General features: G+C 38.5%; 1 protein-coding gene across 1 annotated transcript; it reads left to right on the plus strand.

Moving 5' to 3' along the window:
- Positions 1 to 433: 433 nt before the first annotated feature.
- FGFR1OP2 (FGFR1 oncogene partner 2) lies at positions 434 to 14,647 on the plus strand. The gene is made up of 6 exons (XM_062592025.1): positions 434 to 611; positions 4,069 to 4,205; positions 5,367 to 5,484; positions 7,154 to 7,296; positions 10,964 to 11,077; positions 11,787 to 14,647. The coding sequence occupies exons 1-6, from the start codon at positions 608 to 610 to the stop codon at positions 11,922 to 11,924; spliced, it is 654 nt and encodes a 217-aa protein (XP_062448009.1). The 5' UTR covers positions 434 to 607; the 3' UTR covers positions 11,925 to 14,647.
- Positions 14,648 to 15,253: the final 606 nt, after the last annotated feature.

The following is a 15,253-nucleotide window of genomic DNA, read 5'->3' on the forward strand; positions in this document are numbered from 1 at the left end:
CCCGCCGCCCGCGGGGGTGGGAGAAGCGGCCGCAGCCCCCCCCGCTCCGCCCACCCCGGAGGCCCCGAGCCCCCCGCGCGGCCACTTACGCCGCTGGCGCAACGGCTCCCCCAGCGCAGGCGGGGGGAGCGCCCCCTCCCTGCGGGCCGCCGCCGCCCCCGCCGCCGCTCAGCCCGGCCACCCCCGCCGCCGCCGCCGCCGCCGCCGCGGCGCCCGCCACCCCGGCTGCCCCGGCGCCGCGCCGGGCTCACGCGCCCGCCATGGCCCCCTGCCCGCCGCCGCGCCGCGCCGCGCGACGCTGACAGCTCTCGCGAGACCCGGGCGGAGCGGGCGGAGCCCAGGCACCGCCCGCCTTCCCCCACCCTCCCCGCTCCCACTCCCGCGGCCAGCCAATGAGAGGAGGCGCCGCGTCTTCTCGCGAGAGGTGGCGGCGGCGGCGGCTCTCGCACGGTGCCGCTGTCAGGTAGCCGGAGCGGCCCTCGCCCCGCCCCCCCCGGGGCCCCGCTCCCGTCGGGGATCGCGCTTCGCCCCGGCCCGACGCCACTGGAGAGCGGGGCGGCCTGTCGGGGTTTTCCCCCGGCGCCGGGCGCTGCCGCAACCGCCGGTCATGAGTGAGTGGCGCGCGGCGGCGAAGGAGGCGGCTGGGCCGGCGGCGGCGGTTGGGGCGGTTGCGCGGGGGCCGTTGCTGCCGCGGGGCGGGGGGGGGGGGACGAGACCAACGGTCTCGGGGGTGAAGGGGGGGGATGGGCGCGGGGCGCCCTCGTGTCGCCCCCCTCGGCCCCGGGCCTCGATCCGCGCGGGTGTCGCGACAGTCCTGACTCAGCGCGCCTCGGCATGCGTCCCCGCGGCGCCGGCGCCGGAGGAGGCGGCCCTCGGCGGGCTGCGGTTTCTGTGAGCGCGCCGCAGGCGCGGCGCCGCTCGGGGCCTGGGGCTGAGGGGCTGCGCGGCTGCGGGGCGCTGGCGATGTTTTCTTGTCGTGCGCCGCGGCGATGGTGCTCTCCTCTGGCATAGGCGCGCCCTGCGTGAAGCTGTTAAAGGCGGCAGGGTTGCTCAGCGTTGCAAAACTGTCAACGGAACAGAGAAAAATTTGAAAATTTAAGCTGTGGGGGAAATGGGGGTTTTCAGTAACGATATAAGAGGAAAAGAGACAGAAAAATAGAGGAAGGGTATCGCTGTATAAAATCCTTAGGCTTTTTTGGTTTTTTGTTTTTTGTTTTTTTTAAGGTAGCCAAATTAGATAATGAAAGCAATTAGTAAATGACAGGAAGTGACAGGGAATGAACGAGTAGGTTGTAGTATTGCTATGTCGTTTGAGTTGTTGCTCTTGCTACCTGTTGACCCTGCCCTGTTGGTAAGACTACAGGCTAACAGATACTACTCCCTTTTTGGGCAGAGTGCAGGAATCGTAACCTACTCTACTCCTTGTGTTTATAAACAAATCAATATAGTATAGGGATTTGTATTAATCAAATGTATCTGATTCATTGATTTCTTTCTAAATGTTCAGATTAATTTACAGATTCACATATATTTTAGCATAAGAAAACATTTTATTCTTAATATGCAGTCAGATGAGCAACTAGGGAGAGTTTTAAATTCCAGGGATTAGGGCCAGTGTCTTTACCAAAAGAATCCAACTCAAGATTTGGTACCACTATGAATTACTGTGTTAAAAATAACAAGTCTCCTTTTTGAGATACACATCCTTCATGAGAACAGGAAATGGTATCCAGCCTGTTAGAGCTTCTGTACTGTGATGGTGAATAGTTACTGGTGAATTTGTACAGCTGCGTTTCATGCAAGGTGCACTTGTATCTTCCCTGTCTCCTTCTCTGTGAAGAACAACCTCAGCGGCCTTGCTGCAAAGGGCCTTCTTGTTATCTTGTATGTATTAGTCAAAATGATAAAGTGCATAGATGGGTGAATAGGTACTGTATTTAAAAATGATATTGATGCGTGCAAATTGTCAGAGGTATTAACGCCAGTGTAGACTGAATGCAAAAATTATTCTAAGTTCATGGGGAGGCCTGATGGGCTTTATTTAGTCTATCTGGAGAATTCATGACAAGTGAATTGAGTTAAAAACTGTTCTTCAAATTCTCCTAAATTTTGGACCTGATTAAATCAGTTTCTGTAACAGTTGTGATCCTTTATTTTTGTAGTAGTCCAGAAAAAACATGAGCCCAAATTTGGAATGAGAAATGAGGAGTGAGAAAAGCAGATCCTTAAAAACAGTGCTATCTGAAAAAGTGCTCAAACTGCTAAACTGTGGTTAATAAATTAACTACTTGTGATAATACAAGCCTACTGAAAAACTTGATTGATATATATATATATATACACACACACATCCATGCATGCATCATATGGAAGTCACAATGAAAACTTTATTTTAAAACAGGAAGGAATTAACTTTATGAATGTTTATAGAAAATCTGTGTGTGTCAAAATGCTGATGCTTTCAGTAATACATGAATCTCGGAAAACAATTTGTGCACCATTTATAAATGAAGCTCACTTACTGAAGCTTCTTTGTGAGTAAACAAGGCTCAACACTCATGAGAGAGAACATGCCAAACTCTTTCACCATCTCTCTTACACAGAGACACATATACACACACACACACACACACACACACACACATGCATGAAGACAAGACATTCTTGGTATGTCCCTTAATCTGTCAGTGGAATGATGAAAATTTCCCTCATTGGAAATATCTTTATTTCTACTACTTACTTGAGGTAGTGGGAAAATGTGGAGATTTCATTAAGCTTGGCTTTAAAATACTAGGCTATGATTTGTAAAAGTGCCTAAGGAAGTTAGAAAACCAACTCAGACTGCATCTTTTTTTCCCCGTTGTTCAATGGCTCAGTGACCTCTTAGGCTTGCAAAAATCCTTTAGCAAATGACTTGGCTAAGAAATGGATTTAGGTGATTCTTTAAGTAGCTTAGAAATTTTCTGGAAACAAATACCCCACCTTACTCCTAATAAGACCCATGATTCTGATAAGCTTCTAGCATTGCTGTCTTACTGCTCAAGTACTATTCTAAAGAATATAATAGATTTCCTTTTCAGTAGAAAAAGTGAGGTTTCTTCAGTCTTTAAATTTATTCTTTTCTCTTTACAAATCTTGGCCTTGAAACGTAACCTATCAAGAGGGATTATGAGAACATCTAAATGTGAAGGCCAGTGTTTTGAAAATACTAGTATGTACAAACATTTTGCAATTTTAGCTTTAGGTAATTTATGCTAACACCTACTGCAATTAGAAGACTGGTATTTTAAATATGTTCAGTCTGTTCTTTTTCTTAACTAAGCTGCTATCTTGCTCTATATTGCTGAAAACTTTACATATTTTAAAAATTCATCCCATACAGTGATGTTTGTGTTTGGCTTTAGACATGAACAGAACACAGGTTTTGACTTTCTAAACTTTTCCTGAGTAATTCTTTTCTATTCTGTCAGTTTTAGTTTTTCCTCCTGTGCTGCTTTAATTCTTCAGAATCTTCCAGCCCATTCTAGTCTCTTAGCCTTTGTCTTAGTCTTTTCTCTCTCTTAGTCCTTTGTGCTAGATTTACACTTCTCAAATACCGTGCTGCCATCTTAGGAAGTGTGTCTGATGGGTAGGAGGGCATATTAATTACTTCATTTTTCAATACTAATTTTTTCTTCCTGCTACTTACAGAAAGACTACATACACTGCTTGGATTTATATGTCCAATAGTCCTCTGTTTGTACTTAATAATATGTTGATCAGTACCGTCGCAAAGTTTACTCTGCTTTCTTTGCTCTAATATATGGCATCAGCAGTTAAAAAGTAGGCAAGGCTTGTCAGTAGGTTTTTCTGTTCCCAAAAGACAAAATTCTAAATTGTCTAGATTCTTCTGTTTGTATAGGGAAGAAGGAAAGGATGTGTTCAGCTTCTACAGAATAAAAGATAAATTTTTAAAAATCTATATATATAGTATGCATATGTACACACACATACACACATCACTAGATAGTGGTTCTATTGTATAGCAAACTGATGGTGTTATGAAAATAATGTATTTCTAATCTTTAGAAATGAGTTGCACAATTGAGAAAGCCCTCGCAGATGCAAAAGCACTGGTGGAACGGCTAAGGGAACATGACAATGCTGCAGAAGCTCTTATTGAACAGACAACAGCTCTCAACAAACGGGTGGAAGCAATGAAACAGGTTCGTTTCTGTTAAAAACAATTTCTAAATGCATTATTTAGAATCAATTTTATGTGCTACAACAGAGTGTAGAATCAGTCTGTTATTTGGTACATTCTTTTAAACTGTACTAATTATTGCAGGTGTGACTGGGATCTAAAAATAGGTTGTTTATGTATTCCTTCGATCTTGTGAACAAGTTACTTGTTTGTGACCAGCTTGAATATTGAAAACTAGCATTTATCTGAAGAACACTGGTAGAAGTGGGGTTGATGTATTATACTACTAACCCGTGCAGAGTATCTTGTATTCTGTTCTGGTGCTCTTCTGTTAATTACTACTTGTTTTATTAGTTTAGAAATGCAGTTATTAATTATACAGAGGTCGTTTCATGCTTTCTTCTTTTCAGAATATTTTATCTTTTCACTGTGTTTTTTTGTTTCAAAGTAGCTTCTTAGGCCTATTTGTGAGCAGATAACTTTTTCCGTTCTGACATTAAACTGTCCAAGCGATACTATTAGGCTGAGTTTGACTTTCACTAGAGAACTGGAAGAACACAAAGCTCTCTACTGTCTTTCCATTTGGAAGTTCATCTTATCATTTTAATACAACCTGGGACATGTTAATATGCCTGTAAAATAATAAAATCCTGCATATGCTTCATGCCTGTAAAATGAGTCGTGCAGAGGCCCCATGACTTTAACTAAAGGATGTCAAATTTATCCACTAGTGGAGAGGCAGAATTCATTCATTCAAGCACAGTGGCACGTGAATGTGTCCGTGAGACTTGGACCTATACAGCCTTTTGGTTTAAGATATTGGGAAGCCATAGTAAATATCTAGAATTTAATGCTTCATGGTTTATTCTTACCACATATGTAACAGTTTTAATGACTTGATGGTGCATTTGGCCTGCAGTAGGTCACTGAAGATTAAATCCTGCACACTTTGTAAATCTGACTTAATAAACTTATTTTAAAACAAAGGTAATACTTTTGTATCTGTAAAGGGTGGTAAGTTAGCAAAAGCTTCAGACATAAGAATATGATTTGCTTTTTAAAAGGTCTTATTTAAAAACAAGTGTTATCTTGCTGGTTACAAACTGACATTATGACATTAGAACTGGTTTTGCTAACTTGCTGAGTAATGTTTGCCTTCATTGACTGATGTTTTTATGACTAGTACCAAGAAGAAATTCAAGAGCTTAATGAAGTAGCAAGACATCGTCCTCGGTCTACATTAGTAATGGGTATCCAGCAGGAAAACAGACAGATTAGGGAATTGCAACAGGAGAATAAAGGTAAGGCTTAAACCTATGCTTTTCCAGCTCCCAACCTGCAACATTGGAGTCAGCGAGAGTTGTACCATTGATTATAGAGTGTTTCTACAAGTGATTTTTTTCTTCTAATCTTAGTTTGACAGTTTAACTAGTCTTGATGTAATTTAATTATAACAGAGTCTTAATGACAACCACTAAGACTATAATGGATGAAAAAAATCAGAGTTCTGGAAGGTGAATATTTTGGTCCCTATCCTAAAGTTCACTAAAAGTCATGAGATAAATATAATTTACTTCTACAGAATAGGTATCTATTTGGAAACATGTTTTTCCATTGCCAAAAAGTAACTAATTTAGGAGCAGTCTAGTTGCAGTATAAGACTGTCCTCCTAGAACACCTTGGGTGTTCTAACATTTATATTCAGCAAAGGAGTCAACCATCTTGATTCATATGAACCTTGTTTCATCTCAGGAATTTTATCCCTTTATGAAGCGTGAAAAAATGGAAAGAGCAGCCTTAAAGAGCTGTTTTCTATTTTTCTTTTTTTAATTTGTCTTTTGAATTTGTTGCGTGCAAAGTTCTGCTTTGCAAAATTTTAACTCATGAAGACTCAGAGTATTTTAGTCCTTTAGACCTAAGCAAGACTTGGTTTGATTTTGAACACCATCATTTTTTCCACTTCTATTTCACAAAGTTGCAGATTAAAACAGATCTGTAAACTTCTTGCCAGCTTACATACAGTGTTGCTTAGAATCATAGAATCAGTAAGGTTGGAAAGGACTTCTGGAGATCATCTAGCCCAACCTCCCTGCTCAAGCAGGGTCACCTAGAGCATGTTAGACAGGGTTGCATCAAGGCGGGCCTTGAAGATCTCCAGAGAAGGAGACTCCACAACCTCTCTGGGCAACCTGGTCCAGTGCTCCGTCACTCTCTCAGTGAAGAAATTCCCCCTCATATTCAGGCAGAACTTCCTGTGCTTCAATTTCTGCCCATTGCCTCTTGTCCTGCCGCATGGGACAACTGAAAAGAGTTTGTCCCCGTCCCCTTCACACCCTCCCTTCAGATACTTACACACATTGATAAGATCCCCCCTCAGTCTTCTCTTCCCCAGGCTAAACAGGTCCAGCTCTCACAGCTGTTCCTCATAGGGCAGATGCTCCAGCCCTCTGATCATCTTTGTAGCCCTACGCTGGACTCCCTCCAGTAGCTCCATGTCTCTCTTGTACTGGGGAGCCCAGAACTGGACACAGTACTTGAGATGAGGCCTCCCCAGGGCTGAGTAGAGGGGCAGGATCACTTCCCTCCACATGCTGGCAACACAGTTCCTAGTGTACCCCAGGACATCATTGGCCTTCCTGGCCACAAGGGCACATTGCTGGCTCATGGTCAACTTGTTGTCCACCAGCACTCCCAGTGCTTAAAGAATCTGGAGTAAAGCTTCTCAGCTATGATCAAGATACTTCAGCTTAAAGGACTGACATCATATTGACAAAAAAAACCTCTGTTTCTGACCAAACAAGAATTTTCCCAGTGCAGTCACCACTGAAGATATTTACAGAGACTGTGTAGATTTTATGATGCAAGGAGTAGAGGCATTCAATTAAGGGCTTATTTCAGTTTTCCCAGGCTAAAGAATTTTTGCATTTTGTTCCAGTTAAACTTTAACTGAATTTAAAATTATGTTGGCAGAATTACGCACATCTCTTGAAGAACATCAGTCTGCTTTGGAACTCATAATGAGCAAATACAGAGAACAGATGTTTAGGTTGCTTATGGCGAGCAAGAAGGATGATCCAAGTATAATAATGAAGTTAAAAGAGCAACATTCCAAGGTAATGACTTGTTTTGGTTTCTTGGTTTTGTTTTTTTTTCTTTTTAGTTAAGACTTAAATTATTTTTGAATGGGTCAATACAATGCTTACTTTGTCTCAGTTTTTCTATCATTTTACAATAAGTTCTATTTTTTACAATGTAGTCTGTGAAGCATGAACAGGAAACTTAATGAGTATTTCGCTACTACATCTTCTTAATTTGCTTTTCTTTTGTTTAGATCTTTAAAGCACCTCTGATCTGCTATGCTTCCAGATACTGTAGATTTTAGTAATATTCAGATATTTGGACTGTGTTTAACTTCGCCTTTTATGCCAGTAAATAACTAGTGAACCTGTGCTTATAGGGAAGTGAGAGGGCAAGGTTTTTAAATTCAGTATTCAGTATTTTTCCCTAAGTAGCTAACTTTTTTAAAAACACATCTTAAAAACCCTTTTGATTATTGAATACTTTGGTGTACCTGCCTCCTCTTCCTTGCTGCAGCCCATGGTTCTTGTTTCAGTATTGATCAAAATTCCTAAGAAGCATCCAGGTCAGCCTGAAGTACTTGAATGGTGGGAAAGTTGCTGGGATTAGGTGAGCTTCTTATGGCTTCTGAAAACTAGAAGAGGAGAGTGCTGTTAAGTAATGTTTTCCTAAACTACCATCAGTGAGGTATGCCTAAGTATGCAACAGCTTCAGATAAGATTAGCCTGTATTATTGTAGCATTAATAAATAGTTCAGACTTTTTTCATAAAAATAATTTTGATGTTTACAGGTCATTAACAGATTTAAGTTTGAGCTTTCTAACAAGGTAATATTACACTTTAAATAATTTGTGGTTATCAGAAAGCAGTGTAACTGTGCAGACAAGCTGTAGTTCTAAGTGTTTAATCATATTTAACCTCAGCAAAATCAGGTCTGCAAAGCCAAGTTAGAATCTGGATACCAAGTAAATGAAGCTTTAAGATTTTCATGCTATGAAATGCTTTAAAATTCGTATGCATGTAATTAGTGCTATTGAAATAAATGGAACTACTCAGATTAACAAAAAAGAATTTATGGGATTAGATCAGTATTTTTAGCTTAAGCTTCTAAAAATTCATAAGCGTATACCCCTTTCTAAAGAATTACCTTAGTACATGACACATCTTGCAGCCTCAGAGTAATTTGTATTTAATCCTGAAATGGACTTAGAAATTTGATTTAGAAACATTTTTGTGTATAAAATCTTGGGATAAATGGTACACTAAACAATATTAAAGTCAGAAGATTTAGGCTTCAACATTTTGGTTAAATATGACTCAACAAGAATGCCTGATGAAGGGGATTTAAATTTCTTATCCTGACACTCAGAATTTCTAGAATTTCAAATTTTTATACTTTTGATCAGTCTTTACATTTAGTAAAATTAGGCAGTCTTGAAGCATTCTTTAAACATTTCTCATGTTAACTGAAAAAAAATCCATGATGCCTAAAAAAATTGTTCTTGCTGTAACCACAAATGATTGTTCTCTCAAGGGGCAGCTATCAACTTTGGTGCCTATTCACAAAAGATTATTTAATATATTGATTTCTACAAATGAATAGTCACCTCCTTTAAGCAGAACAACAATTTTTGAGCAGTGTTGTATGTATCAAGAAAGTGTTTGGGTTGGTAGTAATGACCTTGGACTTAAGATCACTGTTTGAGTTTGCTCAACTGAAATAGGGCATAAAAACATGAGTTTTCTTTTTCTCTTCAGAAAACAATTAGTATATAGCAAATGAAAAGGAGAGTATATAGAAAGTGTTTGCAGACATTGATGCTGTATTTGTAAAGAAACACATTCACTGCAGTGTCTCATGTCACAACACCTAACTTCTACACATCTGGCTTCCAAAGCAGAAGTTACAGTTCTGTGTTACCACCCATTAATGACCTTGGACCAGTCTCAGGATCATATTGATTAAGAGGCCACATAGGCTACCAAAGGGGAAGTAGTGAAGACAGCAGTATATCTAGAAATCATAACTCTTTCACAACTTGAATAATTCCTTTCAGCTTGTTCTCTTACCATTGTTCATTGTTTATTTAAATGCCAGATATATCCTTTAAAATCCTGCTGAAAATTATTTTTCATTGAAAAAATGTTTTAGTTAATCACCTTCACTGGAAAATTTGAGAAGAAAGTGAGATTCACACATTTTGCCATGCTTTGAGCATCTTTGAAAGAGTAAGAGAGTAAATTATTTCCTTCATGAGTAAACAACCAGACCATAGCATCAGCAGCTGAAATAGCAGAGAGGAAAAGTAAAAAGGGAAGACATTCATTTTTAATGATGTGTGTTTTAGTCAACCAGTACTTATGATTCTAAGTGAGGTAGTTTTTTAAAAATAGTTCAATAGCTTTTTGTAGTTTAAAGGCAAGCTGATCATCCGCTAGATGTACAGATGACCAGTCAGGCTCATAACTTAAAGGTAGAATTTAATCTATACTGTTCTTCAGCAGAAACAGCAGATTTCTGTCCTACTCTTCTTCTTTTCCTGATATTGGTTAGTAACTATTGTGAATTTTGTCCAAAGGTCAGATCAGACATGGATAGGCTGGCATGATAGCAGAGTTGGAATAAAAAAACAAGGAAAGGACAATGAAAAATTAAAATTAAAAGCTTCTGGAAATACCATTAAAATGGTTTAACTGAACAGCAGTGAATCCCAAAGGTATATATGCTCCGTATCTAGATCTGCAGGGATGGTAGTGGTCTTATAAGCATTTCCTGTTGGTAGGTTGGATGGTGAGGACAAGAAGGTACCACCTGAGCCAACATGGTTCAGGGAAGACATCAGTTCACTGTTACCAAGGAAGATCATGTAAAATGTATCTTCCTTCCTAAGGCTGTTATGCCTGTGCTAATAGTTCCTATCATCCTTCTCCTGGCAGTGGAACAGGACAAGAGCAAAACAAACTACTATACTACTTCCTTCCTTCCTCAATCTATCAGCGAAATGTGGTAGTTATTTATAATAGAAAAGTACCCTTTCAGCATTAATTGATGGGAGTCAGGAGACAAGAGTTATTCTCACAATTCAGCAAGGACAAGGACCTCTGGAGTACAAATCCTAGATAAGCTGGAATTGAAAGTGGATTTAAGTGGAAGTACATATCCAAAAAGAAGGTGGAGACATAGCTGAGTTACCTATTATAGAGCATAGTAGGGATGATCACTTTATCTGGTCTTTTAACCTACTTGTAAGAGAGAGATGCCTACCTGTGGGCTGACAGTGGCTGTACCCGCCTTGAGATCAGCTCTCAGATGGAAAGAACAATGTCTCATACATAGCTGTTCTTAGATGAATTTAATCTTTTTGCATATCCAGAATGATAAACGTCAACTCCTGCAGTACAGAAAGTTCTTGCCACAGCAAGCACTTGGTTACCTTTGTAGAGATTATCATTGATGTTTTGAAAAAAAAAATAAAGGAAATGCTATGCGACAAAACAGATTTTGTTTAGATAAAAAGAACCACAGTAGCTGCTCGTGCTATAAAGTTACAGAGAGCTTGTTTCATTTCATAAGTTTAGATCTGTCTGCCTAATTTTATTAAGTGGCACAGCACTTAAAATGAGCATTTAATGCTTCACTTACTTCTAATAATGACAGCTTTAGTAATACATTTTCTACGTTATTTTATTTTTATGGCTTAGGAACTGCAAGTGCATGTGGACCAAATTACAGAAATGGCAGCAGTAATGAGAAAAGCCATTGAAATTGATGAAAAGCACGGCTGTAAAGAGCAGGAACGTATTATTCAGCTTGAAGTAAGTATGAAATCAAAACAGCAGTGGCACAAGTAGTGATTCACCTTCCCACACTCCTTACCCCCTCCAAATATTAAATGCTTAGAAATGACTGCTGTCATATATTAACAGAAAACATTATGGTAGCATACAATTTAAGATACAGCCCTCAGGCAGGGAAGCCTTTTGTCTTTTGGGGTTTACGGGAGCAGGTTACCACTAAACGCATACATTCACAAAAACTTTAAAGCATACTCTCGATCTCTTAAATCAAAGATTTTGTTCATCTCTTAACAAGGGAGTAAATGTTATCAAAATTAGTTATATCGAGTTAGGATGTCTTTCTGGAGTTACTATATCATTCATTCACATGGCTATTTTGCAGAAACTAGGATGCAAATAAATATGTCCACATCTTTGGCTTTTAAAAACACTTTTATAATATTGTATTTTTTAGGCGATTTGACTCAGTTATTTAATATTGCTTTAATATTGCAGGGTTGGTGTTATTGCTTTTTGATTAAACGCTAGCAAAGCAGTTCAGTATGGGACAATGTGTATGAAAAGTCTTTTTAAAATGCAGTATTTGAAGTAAATTAACTTTTTCTTATCCATCTTTGTGTAACGAGTTTTTGTTGTTGTTGCTTAGCACCCATTCAATAGAGCAAGTGATTCTGAAATCTATCTACTTTTAAATTCTTTTAAATGCCTTTTCTTTCTCTGGTTATAGCAAGAAAACAAAGGCTTGAGAGAAATTCTTCAGATAACTAGAGAATCATTCCTGAACCTCAAGAAAGAAGATGCATCAGAGAGTACATCTCTATCAGGATTAGTAACAAGCAGCGATTTGAGCCTGAGGAAAAGCTAAAGACTCTGAAAATCAGAAAGCTTCAATTGCACATTTTACAAATGGAGTATCAGGGGTCACTTGTCAAGCACTTGTTACTGAATAGGGCACCAGCAAGCTAATGCGTCTTAAATTTCAGTTTAGTGGATTTTATATTATGTGAAATAAATTAAAATTGCTATTCTACAAAAATCTTACTGATAGATTAAATTGCCATAGATCTAACTTCAAAAGGAAATGAAATAATGCACTTACTGAATTGGAAATTATTTTTATATGAAGTCATTTAACAGATAAATGCTAAGTTTTCACATAATTTATATAAATTACTGCTTATACAAAATTTCAATGCAGCTATGATAAAATAAAGGCAAGATTTAAAGCCAAATCTGTATGGCTCAAGTAGTAACAATGAGCATGCTTTTTGCACTATCCACATTACATTTTCTTCTTTCTTGAATTGGCATTTTTCAGTAAACTTGTTTAATGGAAAGGGTACATATTGCAACATAAAACCTAAGGACTTCTGTTTTATTAGCCACAAGGTATCCTATTCAAATGCAAGGGCAGCTGTAAGAAACATAAGCAATGCTTTTGCCATTATTCAATATATATTTTTAAAACCTTGAATGAGATTCTTTAGAATAAATATACTTAACTGTATTTTCAAAACATCAGAAGAGCTGCTCCCATCCTGTTCTTTATTGCTTTCCGGAACACAGGTGGCATAGTATAGTTTTGCCCTAACTGTTCCCTTCCAGAGAAAACTGGAAAGCTCAGTTCTCTGTAGGCAAAGAATCACATTAGTCCCATCAGTTTTATCTCCAATTGTCTGCTCAAATTTCCTAAGTTAGAAACAGCAATTTGAAAAATGCCCAAACTTTAGCAGCAGAAAGGTATTTAGGAGAAGGAGGCAGAAGCTCTATGGTGAAGTTGACAGCCTGAGTGCCCAACACCAATACTATTAATTTCTCTTTCATAAGTACTAAATAGTCTTCAAGAAGATTTTTAGGTAAGTTTCAAGTGCATGTTATGTTTTCGCTAGGAGAAGTTTCAGTGTGCTATATTGACAACAGACTGCTCATTTTTAATCCTGAAATACTTGCAGAAGTGAAAAGAAGTTGGCACCATTGACCAAGTTGTAGTTTTTACTGTATGGATATACTAGAAAGTGCTACATAAGACAGGTTTGCAGTAAAGAGGTGCTGAAATAATTCATATTTGGCTTTTGTTTTGTCAGATTATTTCTGTTCCATGTTCAAAACAGAAAAAAAAATTCCTGACTAATAACGATTTATATCATCACTTTTTGTTTAGCATGCTTATGTATTTTCAATTAGGACTGTATTTCCAAAGAAGTGCAGTGAAAGCTTTCTTACCACAGAAAATTGTTGATGCACAAGTGACATCCACAGCTGAATATTCTGGCTGCCTAATAACTCACCTGTCAAAATAAGTTGGACTCTCTCTGAAATTAATTTTCATTTAATCAAAATTGATTTTTCAGTTGCAACAATGCATTGTTGCAATTAACATGAAAAGGAGGAAAAAAAATCTTTTTTTTCCTCTTTCTCTTGGATAAATTAAGCAAACAATTTTAAGGTGTGTCAGTTTAAAATATAACTTCCTTTGACTCAGTATAACTTTCTTAGGCTCAAGATAAATACACCACAAGGTCTAAGATTGAATTTTTATCTCCTCAGGAACTAATTCACAGGAAACTTAACATTTTTGTTCTGGTGCTGTTAACTGCAGTGTTGCCCCCCCCCCCCCCAGTGCTTTTAAGAGAAACAAGTGAAGGACAGTGTTTAGTAGAGGCAGTAAACACCAGTTTTTGATCAACTGATGCGTGTATTGGGAAGCGCTGTTGTAATAAGACCTCAGAAAGGACAGCTGTAAATCAAGCTCTCCAAATTTCTCCAGCAAATTTTACAGTTAGAGAGACTGCTATTTCTCCTTCCAAAAAATCTTGGCTTGTTTCTAGGTTTAAGACTATATTAAGGACATTCATGCACATGAAAAAAGTTTTCACCATTTTCCTTTAAATATTTGCTAAAATTTCTTAGGGGAAATTTTGGGAGACCATTCTAGCTCAAGCCCAAAATCTCCTTGTCTGCTATGACTACTGTAAAACTTTCCCAATACTTATGTAATTTAAATTTTGCATTTCTACTGTAGCTTTCAAGCTGGTGACTTATCAGAAGTGACATCTTTTTTTTTCAGAGGTGTGTGTTTTCTTGTTGCAAACTTGAGAGAAATTTTGTTTTCAATTTAAGGGGTGTTTTTTGTTTGTTTGTGTTAAGTGTCTTTTCAGCCATTGACTAGTATCAAAGATGTATCCGTTTTATGCTGAATGCAGTTTCATGGCTGACTTTCTGGTTTGTCTTTCAAATGCAATCTCTAGAGTTGTACAGCAGAGAAGGGTTGTTAATCTGTGGCAGTTTTTTAAGGTTGCTCTATTAGGAAATAATGCTTGATTAGTGTTTATTTTTGTAAATTAAAAAAAAAAAAGTGACTTAATTTATCTACTCCTTGTCTTCACATGTTTGATATGTCTCCCCTTTCATTCCCCTGACCCTGATCAGTTTAGGATTTTAAAGAACCTTCACATTGTGTGGAGTGACTATTTTTCATTGCGTACCTGTTATTTTTGTAATGCTGATGGCTTGAAAAAAAAAATCTATGGCTACCAATTGTGTACTGTACAGGAAACTTATTTTATCAATAAAGTTGACTAAAAATTTGGATGTCTTCATGACTGAAGTACTGGATCGGAAATGAGCTTTTATTAACACATAGGGAATAAAGACACCATTTTGTCTCTACCTTTCACTCTGCTTCCCTTTATACTTTAAGGCAGACAGGCCAATTTCTAGTGCTTTTCTATATGTTGCTATATATGAAAAGGGGAAAAAAAAATCTTTTTTTTTCGCTTTCTCTTGGAAAACTAACAAAGTAATCCCATATATACAAGTAGTTATTCATCTTTCAAATGAACCACTGGACTAATTTGATATAGAGTGGAGCAGTAAGAAAAAACAAAAATAGTCCACTGGGTTTTGTTTTAGAATCAAAGCATGTTTTCATCTAGACAGGACATGACAGTTAAGGTTTGTTTTCTTTAGTATTAAAAAAGTTGCTTTGACCTGGTTCAAACTCTCAGTGATGTGTAAATGAGAATGTCAGTGGCTTAGATTTATAAACTGAAAAGGTAATATGTTCTCTTCCCCTTGGCTTCTTAGAAGAGACAACTGCTTTCAAAATCACAAATTGCTCCTTTAAAGATGAGTAACAGATGTCAAGCAAAGACATCAGTAAGCACACTGCAGCTATCCAGCTAGGGTAAAATG

The sequence above is a fragment of the Rhea pennata genome, chromosome 1, assembly GCF_028389875.1.
Source record: "Rhea pennata isolate bPtePen1 chromosome 1, bPtePen1.pri, whole genome shotgun sequence".
NCBI classification, from domain to species: Eukaryota; Metazoa; Chordata; class Aves; order Rheiformes; family Rheidae; genus Rhea; species Rhea pennata.